Source organism: Babylonia areolata, chromosome 2 (genome assembly GCF_041734735.1).
Source record: "Babylonia areolata isolate BAREFJ2019XMU chromosome 2, ASM4173473v1, whole genome shotgun sequence".
Taxonomy (NCBI): Eukaryota; Metazoa; Mollusca; class Gastropoda; order Neogastropoda; family Buccinidae; genus Babylonia; species Babylonia areolata.
This window is the reverse complement of record NC_134877.1, coordinates 19,282,661-19,299,224: the sequence shown is the minus strand read 5'-3', so window position 1 is coordinate 19,299,224 and position 16,564 is coordinate 19,282,661. Positions and strand designations below refer to the sequence as shown.

Sequence of the window (16,564 nt, the reverse complement as noted above, 5' to 3'; positions counted from 1 at the left end):
TTTGTGTTGTAAGATTACTGCCCTTTAGAGTGAAAAGGTTTTGTGTATTGCTCTTAAAATAATGTCCATGCAGAATCTGATATGTCTCGATCATATCACCCCTTAACCTGCAATATTCCAGGCTTGGGAGTTTCAAACTAGTTAGTCTCTCTTCATAGGACATACTACCTATCCCTATAATCTGTTTGGTAAATCTTCCCTGTACACTTTTCAATCAAGTCATGACGTATCTGACCTTGGGGGATCAGTGTCCTAATGGGGTTTCACATGTGTTATTTTGTACGGTTTCCGTGCAGCTCCGTAACTGATCAGTGCAGCAAGACACAAATATCGAACTGTTTCCAGACACAACTCGAACTGGACCGGCACGTGTGTGTAGTCGTCTGATAGGTTCGCTTGAGGTTCCCCGTGAAATCTTTCACTCCAACACAGCAGAATGGCCGCTTCTTTGGCAGTGTTACGGAGGCTCAGCCAAAAAATGGTAATTATGAGCAACGTCGTGCGTTATTTTCACATAACGCACGTGACATGTTTCTGTACAAAGTAAGAAAAATGAAAATAGGCAGGCGTGTACGATGAGCACAGAATACAAACAACATGTAAAATTAATTACGTATGACTGTGAGGTTGATGCCACATTGTTTGCCCACTTTATGCAATTCGAGTAATCTTATTATTTGACATCAAGATTAGCATTTTTGATTTTAAAAAAATTATATGTGTGGTTGTGTAGTTTTCCAACAACAAAGTATGTTATAATTTTACATTGACATACAATGGACTACATGTGACAAAATGTGACTTGTTTCCAACATTCAAATGGAAAGTGCATGCCATGTCAGTATTTTTATTCTTTTTTTTAATTTGCGCAGTCGCATGCAGTTACAGAGCAATTATGATGCGCTTAATTCTGTAGTAAACTGATTTATGATGAAGTAAAACTAAAAGTCTGTGTAACTGTAATGAAAGGACCACACACACACACACACACACACACACACACACACACACACACACACACACACATGCAGTCACAGAGCAATTATGATGCACTTAATTCTGTAGTAAACCGATAGATTTATGACGAAGTAAACATCTGTGTAATGAAAGGGCAGCACCACACACACACACACACACACACACACACACACACATGCAGTCACAGAGCAATTATGATGCACTTAATTCTGTAGTAAACCGATAGATTTATGACGAAGTAAACGTCTGTGTAATGAAAGGGCAGCACCACACACACACACACACACACACACACACACACACACACACATGCAGTCACAGAGCAATTATGATGCACTTAATTCTGTAGTAAACCGATAGATTTATGACGAAGTAAACGTCTGTGTAATGAAAGGGCAGCACCACACACACACACACACACACACACACACACACATGAGCTTGCAAGTGCATATGACCAGACTATTTATGGCATTTTGTGATCAATCATTTTCAACTTTTTCAGTATGTACTGACTCTTCTTTTGGTAGATCAGTAAAAGATAATTCATCTCATCACTCATTTTCAGCAAACATTAGCTAAGCTACCTGCTTAATTCTTTTCAGTAGACCATGTGAAATGGCTGGAACATTTCAAGTAAGTGAAAAAGCAATTGAGATCTTAGTTCATTTTCTGTTGTCTAATTTTAACCCTCCCCCTTATCACATACAGCAGCGATCATTTATCTTATGCAAGAGCATTACAAACTATTAAGTTCACTGATTTTTCTAGAGGATGGTTCAGGCCCTGCCAAGGTTGGACCACAAATTATTCAGGCCAGGCGGAAGAGAGGGTGTGCGCAGCAAGACTCTGTCAGCGGCTGATACAAAGATGCCTTCTAGTGACCTGCATTTTAGGCCTGCTCCACTTGATCTGTTTTCCGATGAAGAGAAAATGATGAGAGATTCAGGTATCTCAATGTGTGTTGCTTTTCTGTTCATGTGTTTTGACAGTTGTTTTTGTTGTTGTTGTTGGCATTTCTTTTAACAATGATGTTTCACTTCTGATATGGCCGTTTGCAACCAGCTGGGCAAGTATGACTGATAATTACTAAATTAGAAAAGAAGACCTCTTTTGGTCTACAAGTTGTGGATACACTTGAAGTTGCATGTCTGTATATCCAGTTTCATGAAGGCTGGTCAACTGGTTTTTAAAGAAATGACAAGCACAGTTCTTTGTGCATAAGAAACCAAGAATAATGTACCATGATCAAGGTTGGAAAGATCCATTACTTCAAAATTTAAGAAAATATTTTTTCCTCATTAATCATATATATATATATATATATATAATGATTGTCTCTACCTGCGGACCAATACTGAAATGAACTTGAATGTCACTTGAAAGTGATTTTCAAGAACTCTTAGTAATGCATCTAACAAGTTTTGTTGAAGTTTGTCAATTCTTTTTGGGAAATAAGCTTCATGTTTGAATAGTAAACGAAGGTCAAGCTTTTATGTGAATTAATACTTTTTTTCAATATACATTGAAATTATGTTGTAGATATTGCTACAAGTTGCACTCAGAATAGTCTGGCATATTGCAAGAAATGGGGATCTCTAAACACATACATATATACACACATTTGTGCATACACACACACCTTTCCTCCTCCCCTCCACACACACACACACACACACACACACACACACACACACACACACACACACACAAACAAAAAAACCAAAAAAAAACTCACACACACTCACACACACACTCACACATACACATACACATGTACACATTTTTATATACCTATTCACACACATACATACATGCTTCCGTTATACATCCATACACACACATACATATACACATGTACATACTCACAGCTGCTTATCTACATACATTCAGTATGCATACATGTATACATACATAACACATATTTCGAATAGGAATTTAAAACTGGTGAAAAGCTGTATTTGTGAAGGTAGAAGTATTAGTTTCTTTACTAAATGTCTGTTCACATTTGTGACTATACTAATTTTGCTCTCTGTGTGTGTGTGTGTGTGTGTGTGTGTGTGTGTGTGTGTGTGTGTGCACTGTTGCAGTATCTCGTATGGCCACAGAACAGATTGAGCCATTGGTGCGGGAAATGGATCAGAAAAGTGAAATGTTTCCATCTGTCAGACAGGCTCTCTTCGATAATGGGGTGAGTGATCAGTATGTATAATGTTTCATGATAGGATAGGATACCCAAATTCCTGTCTGCTTCCTACATTCTTTTTGTCGGGGGAGGGGGAGGGCATTGGGGGTGGGGGGAGGAGGGGGGGTGGGGGGGGGGGAGGGAGCAGGGTGCTGGGGGTTGTATTTGTACATGTGAACTTGTGTGTTTTTGGCATGCATATGTATGTGAGTTTGTTAGTGAGTGTATGTGAGCAGGATGTGTGTGAACCTCAGAGAGAAGAGATTCAGTCTCTTTGGTTGGTGTGAGTCAGGGAGGGAGGTGTGTGTGTGTGTGTGTTTGTGTGTGCGGAGGAAGGGTTATAATTGCTATACTGTGTGCTGTGTATAGCAGCAGGCCAGCTGAGAAGAGTAACTTGTGGAGTGACTACCCCAACTGAGGGGATGTTTCTGGGTGTCTTTCTCTGTATTTCTTTTTTTTTACCTGTGTGTAGCCTGAAGGGAAGCGTTAAATGGCAGAAGCTTGCTAAGTTGTGTACCTTGTTCAAATATAAGTTGCTGTAGTTTTCTATTATTTTAAATCACATAATTTTTTATATTATTTATTTATTTATTTATTCATATTTTAGAAATTGTTTTTTTTGGTGTATGCATTCATATCATTCCTTTTTCTTTTGTCGCAAACCCATTGTTGTGTCTTTTGAGCTTGCTGTAGGCTTTCAGCTTGTCGTTGTTCTCTCTATATTAGTATATATACAGTATTGTGTATCTGTCAATGTTTATGCTCGACATTTTACATTATTGCTGAGCAGTTCATGTTCAGTGTAATGAAACTTTTTTTTTTTTTTTAAACCAATTAATGTGGACTACAATCATCATGAACTGCAGCTGATGGGCGTAGAAGTCCCCAGCCAGTACGGAGGCGCTGACTCCTCCTTCATGATTGCCATGCTGGTAATAGAGGAGCTGGCCAAGGTGGACCCCTCAGTCAGCGTTTTGTGCGACATCCAGAACACTCTCATCAACACCCTTTTCAAGAATTTGGGCACCGAGGCACAGAAAGACAAGTACCTGCCCAGGCTGTGCACAGACATGGTAACTTTTGCTCAGTTTAGTTTATGATTAAATCATATTCTGATTTTGCACATGTTGAACATTGAATCGTACAAGAAATTAGGCACATAAACACTTTTGAATTAAAAAAAAAAAAAAGTCAAGAAAAGTCTTTGAGGCAGTAAGGTATTGACCATGGCAGTCAGAGAGGCGTTTATCTAATACTTGTTTTGTCTATAGTATTGAACAATGTTTTCATTTATGTATTGCTGCTTTTTGCCTGACAGTCATTGGGAACTGAAAATGTTTTATAAATAGAGCAACTGCTGTGGCATAGTGGTTAGCATAACGGAATGACGACTGGGAGGATGTGGGTTTGAACCCCATCAGAGGCATTACATTGTGTGATTTTTTTGGCATGGCTGGCTTTCACCTAGAACTGATTAAGGCCAGACACGGTAGTGAAATTTTGACCAAAATAATGATTTTTTGTGATTTTCGTTTTTTCGCATAATTTGCTGCTTCAACATCTAATCTTTATAGTCCGTTTCACCTGGGTACTATATTCACTTAAAATAAAGCTTCAAACAGAATCAACATGTGTGATTTCTTGTGAGTACCAAGCACATCTCTTTCTTTTCCTGTTTTCTCAGTTTTGTGTTTTGTCCTTGTAATACCATTTTTCAAAATGCTAAAGCTCAAAAACTTTAAAAGATAGCATGTTCAAACTTGGTACTTTCTTTCTTTTTGTATTCATCTTTATTATAGTGCAGTGGTTTGTATAGTACTAGTAAAAGAATGAATATACAGTCATTTGGAAAAAAAATTATGTCAAGGAATTTATACACATTTCAACAACAAAAATAATAATAAATGTATTTATTCAAATTCCAAAATACCACTGCACAATAATAAAGAACAAATACAAATAAATCAACTAAAACAAACAGAAATAACATATCTATAAAGGTATCGAAGTTGTAAGCTTTTAATTTTTTTTGTTTGTCGGCCATTTTGGATTTGTTTCCATGGAAACTGTCATGACAAATTGCACAAAATGACCTTTTTAGACATGTGTAGTCCAATATCTTTATGTACCATGTCACAGAAAGACATAAACTTCAAGTTTATTTCATACGTTTTTTTTACCACCGTGTCTGGCCTTAAGTGTGCTGTGGGCTCAATGAAGAAAGACTGGGACCGCTAAGTCAAGTGTCATCCACTTCATGAAAGCGTCTTTGGGATTGTTGCTCAGATATCCTGACCACTACTGTAGGTTTCTTTATCTCTTTTGTTCTGGTTGATGCTGAAAATGAAATGTACTGTGATAGTATGCTTAGTGAGCTGAGTGGTGGTCTTGTCCTAAACCTAAACTGATCTCCATATTGTCATCACCATCCATCATCATAAAAAAAATAAAACAGAAAAAAATGTCCCAAGTACTGTAACCTTTCCATGCCTTACTGTTGCATAATAAATGGGATTATTAGATTTTCTTCTGCATTAGCCTTTCCACGGGAGTTAAAGAAGCTTTGATTTAGTTCAGTCAGAAAGAGTGCATTCTCTACAGTTTGAGCTATTTGTGTGTGTATTTAATTTTTGTGTGTCGTGTCTGAATAGGTTGTGTTTTTTCTTTCAGATAGGGTCATTTTGCTTGTCAGAGACTGAGTCTGGATCAGACGCTTTCTCCTTGCGGACGCAGGCTGTACGTGACGGGACTGACTATATCATCACAGGGCAGAAAATTTGGATCTCGAATGCTGAATATGCTGGTGTCTTTCTGGTCATGGCAAACGCCAAACCCACTGATGTAAGTTGTTTTTGTGATGTCAACACAACTTGAGTACCTTGGTCATTGGAATATATTTATCACATTCAGACTTTTATAGGTGGTTTTTTGACTCACTTGTGTAAACAAAGTGAGTCTATGTTTTAACCTGGTGTTCGGTTGTCTGTGTGTGTGTGTGGTAAACTTTAACATTGACATTTTCTCTGCAAATACTTTGTCAGTTGACACCAAACTAGGCATAAAAATAGGAAAAATTCAGTTCTTTCCAGTCATCTCGTTTAAAACAATATTGCACCTCTGGGATGGGCACAAAAAAAAAAAAAAAAAAAAATGAAGCCTAATTATATGCAAACTGCATTTACTGTTATATTTATATTTTTTGTATTCTGTAAACTTGGCACTTTGATATGATATTCTGACCCAACAACAAGAGCAGTCATTATTATCATTTTTTGTTCAAACAAGAACTTCTTTTGCTAAGCATGGAAGTTTTATTTATTTTGCAAACGTTTTGGTGCAGATAGTAAAGAAGGGAAATTACTGTGTAATTAATGCTAGGGGACTTAATTTGCTTTAAACTGATCTTTCTCATCTTAAACATGACATTTTGAAATTATACTCAATACATAAAAAGCTTGGATTTTCTTTTTTAGTGTATCACAAGTGAGTCTTGAAGGCCTTGCCTCTCTTGTTTTATTATGTGTGTGTGTTGTTTCTGTAGTTTGTGGTTTCTTTTCCAGGGGTACAAAGGCATCACTTGTTTCATTGTGGACCGAGACACAGAGGGCCTCAGCATTGGCAAGAAAGAAGACAAACTTGGCCTTCGTTCATCCAGCACTTGTGTAGTGAACTTTGACGGAGTCAGGGTATGCAGCTGGCACTGTTGATTGTGTGTGCAGATCTTAGTATGGGAATTGTAGTCTGTGTGTGCGTGTGTGTTTGTGTGTGTGCATGGTTATGTTTGTGTGTGTGTGTGTGTGTGTGTGATACAGAGAGAGAAACAGAGGTCGAGAGAGAGAGAGAGAGAGAGAAGAAGTGATGTGTGATGCATGTCCCGTATCTGTTACTTGTATATCCATGATAATTTTAGACCACCAAAATTTGCTTTCATTTGTAAGATTTGCATTTAGTATTTAAGAAATATTTGGCATTTCATGATGAACAACCCAAATATTTCCCCCTTCACTAACTGAATTTCAGTCTTTCTTGCAAATTGGTGAGAACCATGGTGCTTGTTGTCATCTTGTTGGAAAAAAAAAGGTCTAAATCCCAAGTAAAGTGAACCTTAGCTGTAGTCCCTCAGTTTAAAGTATTTACTAATCTGGTCTGACTAATTTGCCAAGTTCAGTTTTGAGATCTTGGAATGTATCATCATATGAAAACTTTCATGGATATTCTGCAGGCTTACTGAAGTATTGGTGATGTCTGAATCTTTCACACTATCAGGGGTATTGATGGTGTCAGGTGCATGATGGTGCTTATTTTTAGCCTAATAATCCATATATTGCCACGCTTGCATGGATCTTACTTATTGTTCAGGACAACTGTCAAGAGAGAGAGAGAGGGAGATAAGTATTTCATATCTTAAGCCTTTCATTTATGTTTGTGGTCAGTATATCATTAGAAGTCGTGGTGAACTGATTTTACAGGTACCAGAAAGCAGCATACTGGGAGAGTTTGGACAAGGGTATAAGTATGCCATCTCCATGCTGAATGAGGGAAGAATTGGCATTGCTGCACAGGTATCCCATTATGTATTTCATTATAATGCAGAGAAGTTTTTGTTTCCAGCAGGGGTGCAAGTGGTTCCGTCTCATACGGATTTCCGTCTTGATGAAATTTCGATTTTTTTTTTTTTTTTTTTTTTGTCCCTATGCTTTTGGTCCGGGAAAGTTTTGGTCGGAACTTGAATACTGAACTATTCACCGGAAGATGGAACTCTCTTGACTGGTTGACCAGTGCTTAGCTAAACTGAAGCCAGCGCCAGCTGTGTCTGGCCGCGCGCGCTGTGTACGACTCCCATTTTTGCCGCTGGAAGCCGGATGGGACTGTTCGTTGGAAAGCGAGAACAGAGAGAATGTGTGTGTGTGTGTGTGTGTGTGTGTGTGTGTGTGTGTGTGAGAGAGAGAGAGAGAGAGAGAGAGAGAGAGGCACACACACACACACACACACTGTTACTTAGCCCTGAAACTCTGTATTTTACCGAGAGAAAAAAATCGCCTAGGACGGAAAATCATAGAAGACCGGACTTCAGTCTTGCCACTTTTTTCCACTTGCACCCCTGTTCCAGTAATGTGTGTTATTTGTGTTTGTGTATGTGTGTGAGGCGTGTGTGTGTGTGTGTGTGTGTGTGTGTGTGTGTATTTGAGAGAGAGAATTTGGATCAGGGCCAGCAATCTGGTCTGTACATTCCACACATTTTGTGATGAAGTTCAGTGGACATAATTCATTAAACAGTCATTCCCTTTGCAGCTTTTGAAGACATTCCCAAGACAGGTTTTTCGTTTAAATTCATATCAACATGTGGACTGTGAGTTGGGATAAGAAGCAGTGATTAAGATTGTCATTGTAATGGACTTAAATGTTTTTAATATCCAGTGGCATGCACAATAGTTGTCATAAATTATAATATTTACATAAAGCCAGTGGTTCGTATTGTAGCAGTTATATATTTTAATCCAGAGGCTTGGTATTTTTACTTTTATATCTCTGGAACAGACTCTTGAATAATAATTTAGTTAATATCAGCAACAACAAAAACAGAAGAAGAAGAAGAAAGAAGGGGGTGGAAAGGGAGAGGAGAAAGTGAAACTTCCAAAGTGTGTTGGAAAGACATTGACATATATAACATAAAGTGATAAAACTCACTTGACAGGAATTGGTTTATTTTTAGGGAGGAAAGATGGGCATGTGTTCATTCTCAACTCTTCATTTTTTGCACAGAAAAGAATGGCTGTGTCAGACGAGTGAAAACATAAAATAAACACAGTTATTTCCCTTGCACTTGGTGGAGCACAGCAGCTTAGCTTTGACAAAACACATCTTCACTAGTATGGTGCAAATTTTATACACTGTGAGTCACATTTGCAGACATCACATCCATGGCTATTAAAGCAGAAAGTGTTAAAGGTAATAATTGAAGCTGTACTTGTTCTGATGTAAAGTTTTGGAATCCAAGTTAGACGGGCGCAATAGCCGAGTGGTTAAAAGTGTTGGACTGTCAATCTGAGGGTCCCTGGTTCAAATCACGGTGACGGCGCCTGGTGGGTAAAGGGTGGAGATTTTTACGATTTCCCAGGTCAACATATGTGCAGACCTGCTAGTGCCTGAACCCCCTTTGTGTGTATATGCAAGCAGAAGATCAAATACGTACATTAAAGATCCTGTAATCCATGTCAGCGTTCGGTGGGTTATGGAAACAAGAACATACCTAGCATGCACACCCCCGAAATGGAGTATGGCTGCCTACATGGCGGGGTAAAAACGGTGATACACGTAAAGTCCCACTCGTGTGCATACGAGTGAACGTGGGAGATGCAGCCCACGAACGCAGAAGAAGAAGAAGAAGAAGGAATAAGTACACCCAGTCAGGTTGCTAGTATGGTGTCATTTGTGTCTGCTTTGTTTCTGGCATGGAAGCAGAAGGGGCTGGAATCATGGGGAGGAGGGGGGGAACTGGAATTCAGAAAATGTTGAAACTGTCAAAGGAAATTTTATCCATGCAATTTTATGAATTTTCCTCATCACTCCTGCACACCCCATTCCTCTTGGCAGCAGTCTTTGTATTGTGATTGTTCTCACCAGCTATCACTGCCACTGACAACAAATTATAACAGATCCGTCTTTTCCTCGAAGGATTCCTCCCATTCTAGGCAAGAGATCATCCTCTGCGGGTTGGATGCAGGGGTCATTACTATGTGGCACATTCTTCTCTCTCGAATGAAAGGTGAAGAAGCTCCATGACACGTGCCTTGCAAGCCTCATTGTATCAAACATTTGTTGATCTGCCTGCTTGGATTTGCATATCAGGCACAAACACTTCACAGCTAGCTTCTTGAAGACCTTATACCGCTGAGTTCCACCAGATAATGTTTTTCAGTTCCTAAAAGATGTATACATTCTTAACACCAATTAAATTTTATGTTGTCTGACCAACACATGGTTGAATTGTTCTTAATAATTTTGATTGACCTTCATTGTTAAGTTTCTCTCTTGACTGTTTTTCATGCCTGAAATGTGGTCGGCAGGGCTACATGCAACATTATTTCATTTGACAGTTTCACATTTTAGTCTGCAAAGACTTTGAGATGAGAGTTGATACAATGTGCAAATTATCATCGTTACAACAGACTAGCGGAAGGTTTTTAAGTATTCTAATGAGTCTTTTCTTTCCGTTGGTGATTTTTCCTTAAATTTTACTGTTAAGATTTGTTGACTCACTTGTGTAAACAAAGTGAGTCTATGTTTTAACCCGGTGTTCGGTTGTCTGTGTGTGTGTCTGTGTGTCCGTTGTAAACTTTAACATTGACATTTTCTCTGCAAATGAGGCATAAAAATAGGAAAAATTCAGTTCTTTCCAGTCATCTTGTTTAAAACAATATTGCACCTCTGGGATGGGCACAAAAAAATAAAAAATGAAGCCTAATTATATGCAAACTGCATTTACTGTTTGTATTTTTTGTATTCTCTAAACTTGGCACTTTGATCTGATATTCGGCCCAACAACAAGAGCAGTCATTATTTTTATTTTTTGTTCAAACAGGAACTTCTTTTGCTAAGCATGGAAGTTTTATTTATTTTGCAAACGTGTTGGTGCAGGCAGTAAAAAAGGGAAATTACTCTGTAATTATTGCTAGGGGACTTAATAAGTGTGTCACAAGTGAGTCTTGAAGGCTTTGCCTCTCTTGTTTTGCATGTTCTTCTTGACACCTTCCAGATGCTGGGCTTGGCTGAGGGATGCTTCAGCAGGACGGTGCCTTACACCTTTGACAGGAAACAGTTTGGCCGCAGAATCTGGGACTTCCAGGTCTGTACTGTAACTTGTATTGATGTAGTGATCACGCTGTTGGCATCGTTGCCCATCTCTCAAAGTCAAAAAGTTAGAACTAGATTGTGGGATGGGCCATAATCACCTCTTTGTTTCACGCAGGGTGGAAGATAGGTGAGAGTGGCTGTGCCTGCTTTAGCTTCAAGTATTTGTATCACAGGGATACAGATACGGGTTTCATATGTATAGTCACAAACACATACACTTTGGTCACAGTTGTTTTTTTTTTTTTTAATTAAGAATGTTTATTTTGCAAGGTTTCAGGTGAAGAAGACATTTCTTTTTAACATTGGTTTAGAAGACCTTTTAACATGGTAGATTTTTTCTCTGATTGGTTTTGACATATGTGTTTTGGAGCCCTGAAATGGCCCCTAATTGAGGTCAGCTGGGCTATAAACACGCTTTGATTTGAAGGCGCACACGCCGTCAATCATCAACTGATATGCATTTGAATCTTTCGTTTCCACAGAGTATGCAGCATCAGATTGCTCACATAGCAACCCAGATAGAAGCTGCCCGCATGTTGGTGTACAATGCAGCACGGCGGAAAGAGGCAGGATTACCATTCATCAAGGAAGCTTCCATGGCCAAATTTTACGCTGCTGAGGTGGGAAGACTGATATTTGTACATCGCCTGACTTTAATATTATGAAAATAAGAATCCAGCCGTATGGTTAGTGAACTGAACTGTTCTTATTGATTCAGTAATCAGTTTTTAGATGAACTGGCATCCAATTTTCATCAGACTTGTGATTATGACTAAACATGAGGACAGTATGATCCCTAGTGACACTCAGGTCAAAGTTGCAAGATGCCCTATTATGATAATAGTCCTGTCTTCATCAATCTTGGTGCAGTGGTTGGTCATAATCAGAACAAAAATCTCAAAGAGTTTTAAAATCAGGGTTCAACATCACAATATTTCAGAATGAAAAAAATGTAGAAGTGTGATAGCTTGGGTTTTTCATCCAATGTTAACGATACTGGTATAAGTTTGGTTATAGCTAAAACGTAAGAGTTTTCAAAAGTCAAAGTTTTAGGGTCAAAGGTTGAGGTCACAGCAGCCTGTGACTGATAATGGCCTTTTGCAGGATGATATACTTTATAGAGTACCCCCCCTTTTTTTTTTCTTCTTTTTCTTTTTGTTCCAAATTTCCTGTGTTCAATTAAGTTGGTATTATATATGTGTTTTAAAGACCTTGTCTCTTGTCAAAACATTGTTTTACTGAACATTGATGTGTTGCTGTGTACTTGAAGCTGGCGACAGTGACCACATCCAAGTGCATTGAGTGGATGGGAGGTGTTGGTTTCACCAAAGACTACCCCATTGAGAAATACTACAGAGACTGCAAGATAGGTAAGTCTTAATTTTGTGCTTTGCTGCTTACTTATCTTAATTATTTGATTGCTGTTCACTCAAAACAAATCAAGTATTCCGTTTCAGATGGACATTTGGGCATATTCATCAGAATAAACCATGTCAGTTGTTCCTGCACTGATAAGTGATATGCAGGCAGTGGATAGATTGATAATTCTGCATAGTTTTGAGCTGCATACAGGGAAAGCAGTGGTTTGAAAAGAAAAAAAAAAAGCATTTTGTATTTGTATTTCTTTTTATTACAACAGATTGTGAAATTCGGACTGCTCTCCCCAGGGAGAGCGCGTCGCTACACTACAGTGCCACCCATTTTTTTTCGTATTTTTTCCTGCGTGCATTTTGATTTGTTTTTCCTATTGAAGTGGATTTTTCTACAGAATTTTGCCAGGGACAACCCTTTTGTTGCCGTGGGTTCTTTTACGCGCGCTAAGTGCAAGCTGCACACGGGACCTCGGTTTATCGTCTCATCCGAATGACTAGCGTCCAGACCACCACTCGAGGTCTAGTGGAGGGGGAGAAAATTATCGGCGGCCGAGCCATGATTCGAACCAGCGCGCTCAGATTCTCTCGCTTCCTAGGCGGACGCGTTACCTCTAGGCCATCACTCCATATTTTGTTTATTTTGTTGGCATGTGTACGGTGAAATGTCCTCCATTGACTTAGTGTCATGTGTTCATATTCACATTTATCGCCCATCAAGCCATCATTAATTAAGTGTGTGATCTACTGAAATACTAAACAATCAATTTCTGTTTGTTCTGCAGGTACAATCTACGAAGGAACCAGCAACATTCAACTGAACACCATTGCCAAGTGTATTGAAAGGGAACTGAACTGAAAAGTCTTTCCAAACAATGAGATTGTTGGACTTCCGGTAAATAATAGTTGCAACTGTGATGTTGATGACTTTTTCATCTTCTGAGTAAAAATTGAAGTGATACCATAGGTGGTAGAATGTTCCGAGTGAAAAATGGACTGCTTTGTTGTTGTTTTTTTTAAGGAGAAAATGGATTATTAGCTATAAGATGGCTTTTTATTGTTTTTTATATTTTTTTTGTTTTGTTTTGATTGATATGGATACTTATATAGCATCTGTCCTTGATCAGAGACCAAGCTGTAAGTGCTTTACAGTGTTATTGTTTTAGTTATGTTGTTTTTCTCTTCATTTGAAGTGTGTATGTGTGTGTGTTTGGGTTTTCTGAAAGAATCCTTTCGTTTCTTCAGCATATAATTGGTCTAGTATACACTTAATTGTCAAAGAACTCAGTAAGCAGTGTTCCTGTCACACACCACTGCTGTCCGGTGTTTCCTAAAGAAATTGAGAAAAGTCTCACAAAATATAAATGGAGAATCAGTACTATCAACGGATTTTCTACCAGTCATTTATAGGTTATATAATGTGTGAGTATATGTGGATTTTGTCAGCTTGCCGGAACAAACAAGTTGTTTGTCATTACATTATATTTAAGTTGAAGTGAAAAGGGGTATCAAATGATTTAAGACTTGGGGTCCTTCCCCTCCCCCGCCCCCACTACATACACACACAACACACGTGTATATAAAACGCATAAGTAAATTGCTTTTTTTTTTTTTTTTTTTCAATTTTCAAACTTCACATATATATTATAGTTTTTTTGAATAATCCTTTTTTTCTTTTCTTTTTGACTGAGGGTTGTTGTGAGTCTCAGCATTTTAGCAATTGGAAACGAAGTGAAGACAAGTTCTCAGTATAGTTAAAAGACGCTGCTGAAAGCGTCTTTTCTTTAAATGATGGCTTGGAAGTGTGTGTGTGTGTCAGTTGCTGATGAAACCAGTGGTGTGGAGGTGATAATCTCAAAATAAATCTTATGTTGTTATCCTAAACTGATTCAACAATTTTGCAGTTTCAAGGAATTGGTTTTTTTTCCTTATTTTATTTTATAAACTTTTGCAGAAGTCAAGAGGTAATAGTTTTTTATTGCTTTTTTGCCAGATATTTTCTGTTTCTCCATCGAACCAGTTTTGTTGTTTCTTGTACAAATTACAGAATGTGGTTGCGAGTACACGTTAGTGCAGCATATAGTCTTTGCATTGTGTGTGTGAGTGAACTTAAGGAACACATTATTTACAATGAACAAGGCATGCATGTGTCGCCAGTACTCATTAAATGTATTGTTTTCATGTTTATTATTGAGATTGGTGTGGTGTGTATTATCTTTGCGAGGATTGTGTTTTAAATGGAATGCACTGTAATTAAAAGATTGCTCATTCAGCAACATAATCATGGGAAATAATTATACAAAAAATATGCAAATAAATGAGATGCGTATTTGCAAAAACTGGTGTTTATCATTATGTGAATGAATGGACATGTGCACTAAAGTGAGATCCATACAGTTTTGAAAATACAAAGAATCTTCACTTCAAATGATTACTGTTATTGCTTTTTCTGTTTACAATTTGTCACCGGGATGATCTTTATTAACATTCAGCTTCATCTTATGTGCTCTGATAGAAAACTTCAACTAAACCTTTTTTGTGTGGAAAGTGAAATATAATCAGTTTGACCATAGATATTCCAGTTAGACTGTCTTAATATTTTGCTTTGAAATTGTGATTGTCTTCTCTAACCCCTGTGGCAATGCCAGGGATCTCTCAGTGTTAATAGCATACCTGCCTTCTGGAAATTCTGTGCTGGAAATTTCCTCCTTTCTATCACTCTCTTTGCCTTTTTATCTTTCTTCACTGTTTTCTCCTTTTTCTGCCTTCCCAGTCCATTTCCCTTTCTTTTTTCATGCAAGCCTTTCACTTTTTTCCTCTTTTCCACAGTCTATGATGTACTATCTGTGCTGTTTTGCTCTGGCGATTGGGTAGTGAGATTGTAGACACTGGGATGGGCACTAGCTGCCCATTCTGCAGTGTTATTTGTCTATATGGCCTTTTTATGTGTTTTTTGTTTGGCTTTGAAGTATTGTTTTTTTCCTTTTTTACAATTTTTTTGTAATCTGAGGATGATAAATTAAGTGGAATGGCTGGCGTCCTCAGCTAACCTAGTCTTATTTGCCCTAAGGAGCTAAATGGTTGGGATACTGTGTCATGAACTGTGTTTTGTGGGTTTGTCTTAGTGTTTGTAGATGTTACAGTTATGTGTAAAGGCGGATGAGTATTTGTATGGTTTGACCGTCCTGATATGGACCTGTGCGGTTGGCTGGACTATACGCAACAAGAACATGTCATCTCTACAAAACAGGGGAGCACAAACCTACTCATAAACGCATACAGAAGAAACCTGATACACACTCTCCTTGAATTCAGTTTCTCAAAGAGGTGTCACTACATTTGGACAAATCCATATACACCACACCACATCCACTAGGCAGATGCCTGACCAGCAGCATAACCCAATGTGCATAGTCAGGCCTGGAGTGCATGCCTGTATATTTGTGTACCTATCAGAGTGGATTTCAACACTTTTGTTACCGTGGGTTCTTTTTTTTTTTTTTTATTGTGCCAAGTGCGTGCTGCACATGGGACCTCAGTTTATTATTTCATGCAAATGACTAGAAACTCAGTTGGGTTATACTTATAGGCAATGTGTGTGTGGATGGCTGTTAAAGAGTGTGTGTGGCGTTTGTGTGTTGTGCATGAAATATGTGAATGAAGAGTGTACAGCACACTGAGCTGCTTTACACAAGATTATGAGCTCTATATACATAAATCATTCATTATTATTAATATTAAACAAACTTATTGCTTTGTTGAAGCAACACTTTCACACAGTCTATTCAAAGCAAAGCACTGTTTCATTTCATCTTGAAAAGAAAAAATATTTATTTCCATGCACTTGTTTCACCCAAATACATTCATACCAATCTCAGAATTAACCAAATCTGACCCGTCACAGTATTGAGTATACCACATGCATGAAAACACACACACACACACACACTGTGCACATGACACAGACTAACACCAGCTAGCACACTTAGATAAAAGCGTGCATCAATACTTGAAAAATTGCAGGTCTTCACACATCTTCAAATCCACTTTTCTCATGCATATTGTTAATTACAATAGCATAATCTCTCTCTCACTAGCTCTCTTTTAAAATAAAGACCATGTGGATGCATTCACTCAAACACACATTGCATTCATGCATTTCAGATTTTTAAAATTC

General features: G+C 38.1%; 1 protein-coding gene across 1 annotated transcript; it reads left to right on the top strand.

Moving 5' to 3' along the window:
* The first annotated feature begins 246 nt into the window (after positions 1-246).
* Positions 247-14,726, top strand: LOC143279334 (short/branched chain specific acyl-CoA dehydrogenase, mitochondrial-like). The gene is made up of 11 exons (XM_076583354.1): positions 247-481; positions 1,750-1,927; positions 3,069-3,169; positions 4,030-4,236; positions 5,834-6,004; positions 6,724-6,849; positions 7,633-7,725; positions 10,920-11,009; positions 11,500-11,637; positions 12,288-12,387; positions 13,173-14,726. Exons 1-11 carry the CDS (start codon positions 437-439, stop codon positions 13,244-13,246), a joined length of 1,323 nt encoding a protein of 440 aa, XP_076439469.1. The 5' UTR covers positions 247-436; the 3' UTR covers positions 13,247-14,726.
* Positions 14,727-16,564: the final 1,838 nt, after the last annotated feature.

Bases quoted from the DNA above. Each gene is read 5' to 3' on its own strand.
- LOC143279334 (XM_076583354.1), top strand. From the start codon at position 437: ATGGCCGCTTCTTTGGCAGTGTTACGGAGGCTCAGCCAAAAAATG. The intron at 4,237-5,833 runs GTAACTTTTGCT...TTTTTCTTTCAG, and splicing joins CCAGGCTGTGCACAGACATG to ATAGGGTCATTTTGCTTGTC. The intron at 12,388-13,172 runs GTAAGTCTTAAT...TTTGTTCTGCAG, and splicing joins CTACAGAGACTGCAAGATAG to GTACAATCTACGAAGGAACC.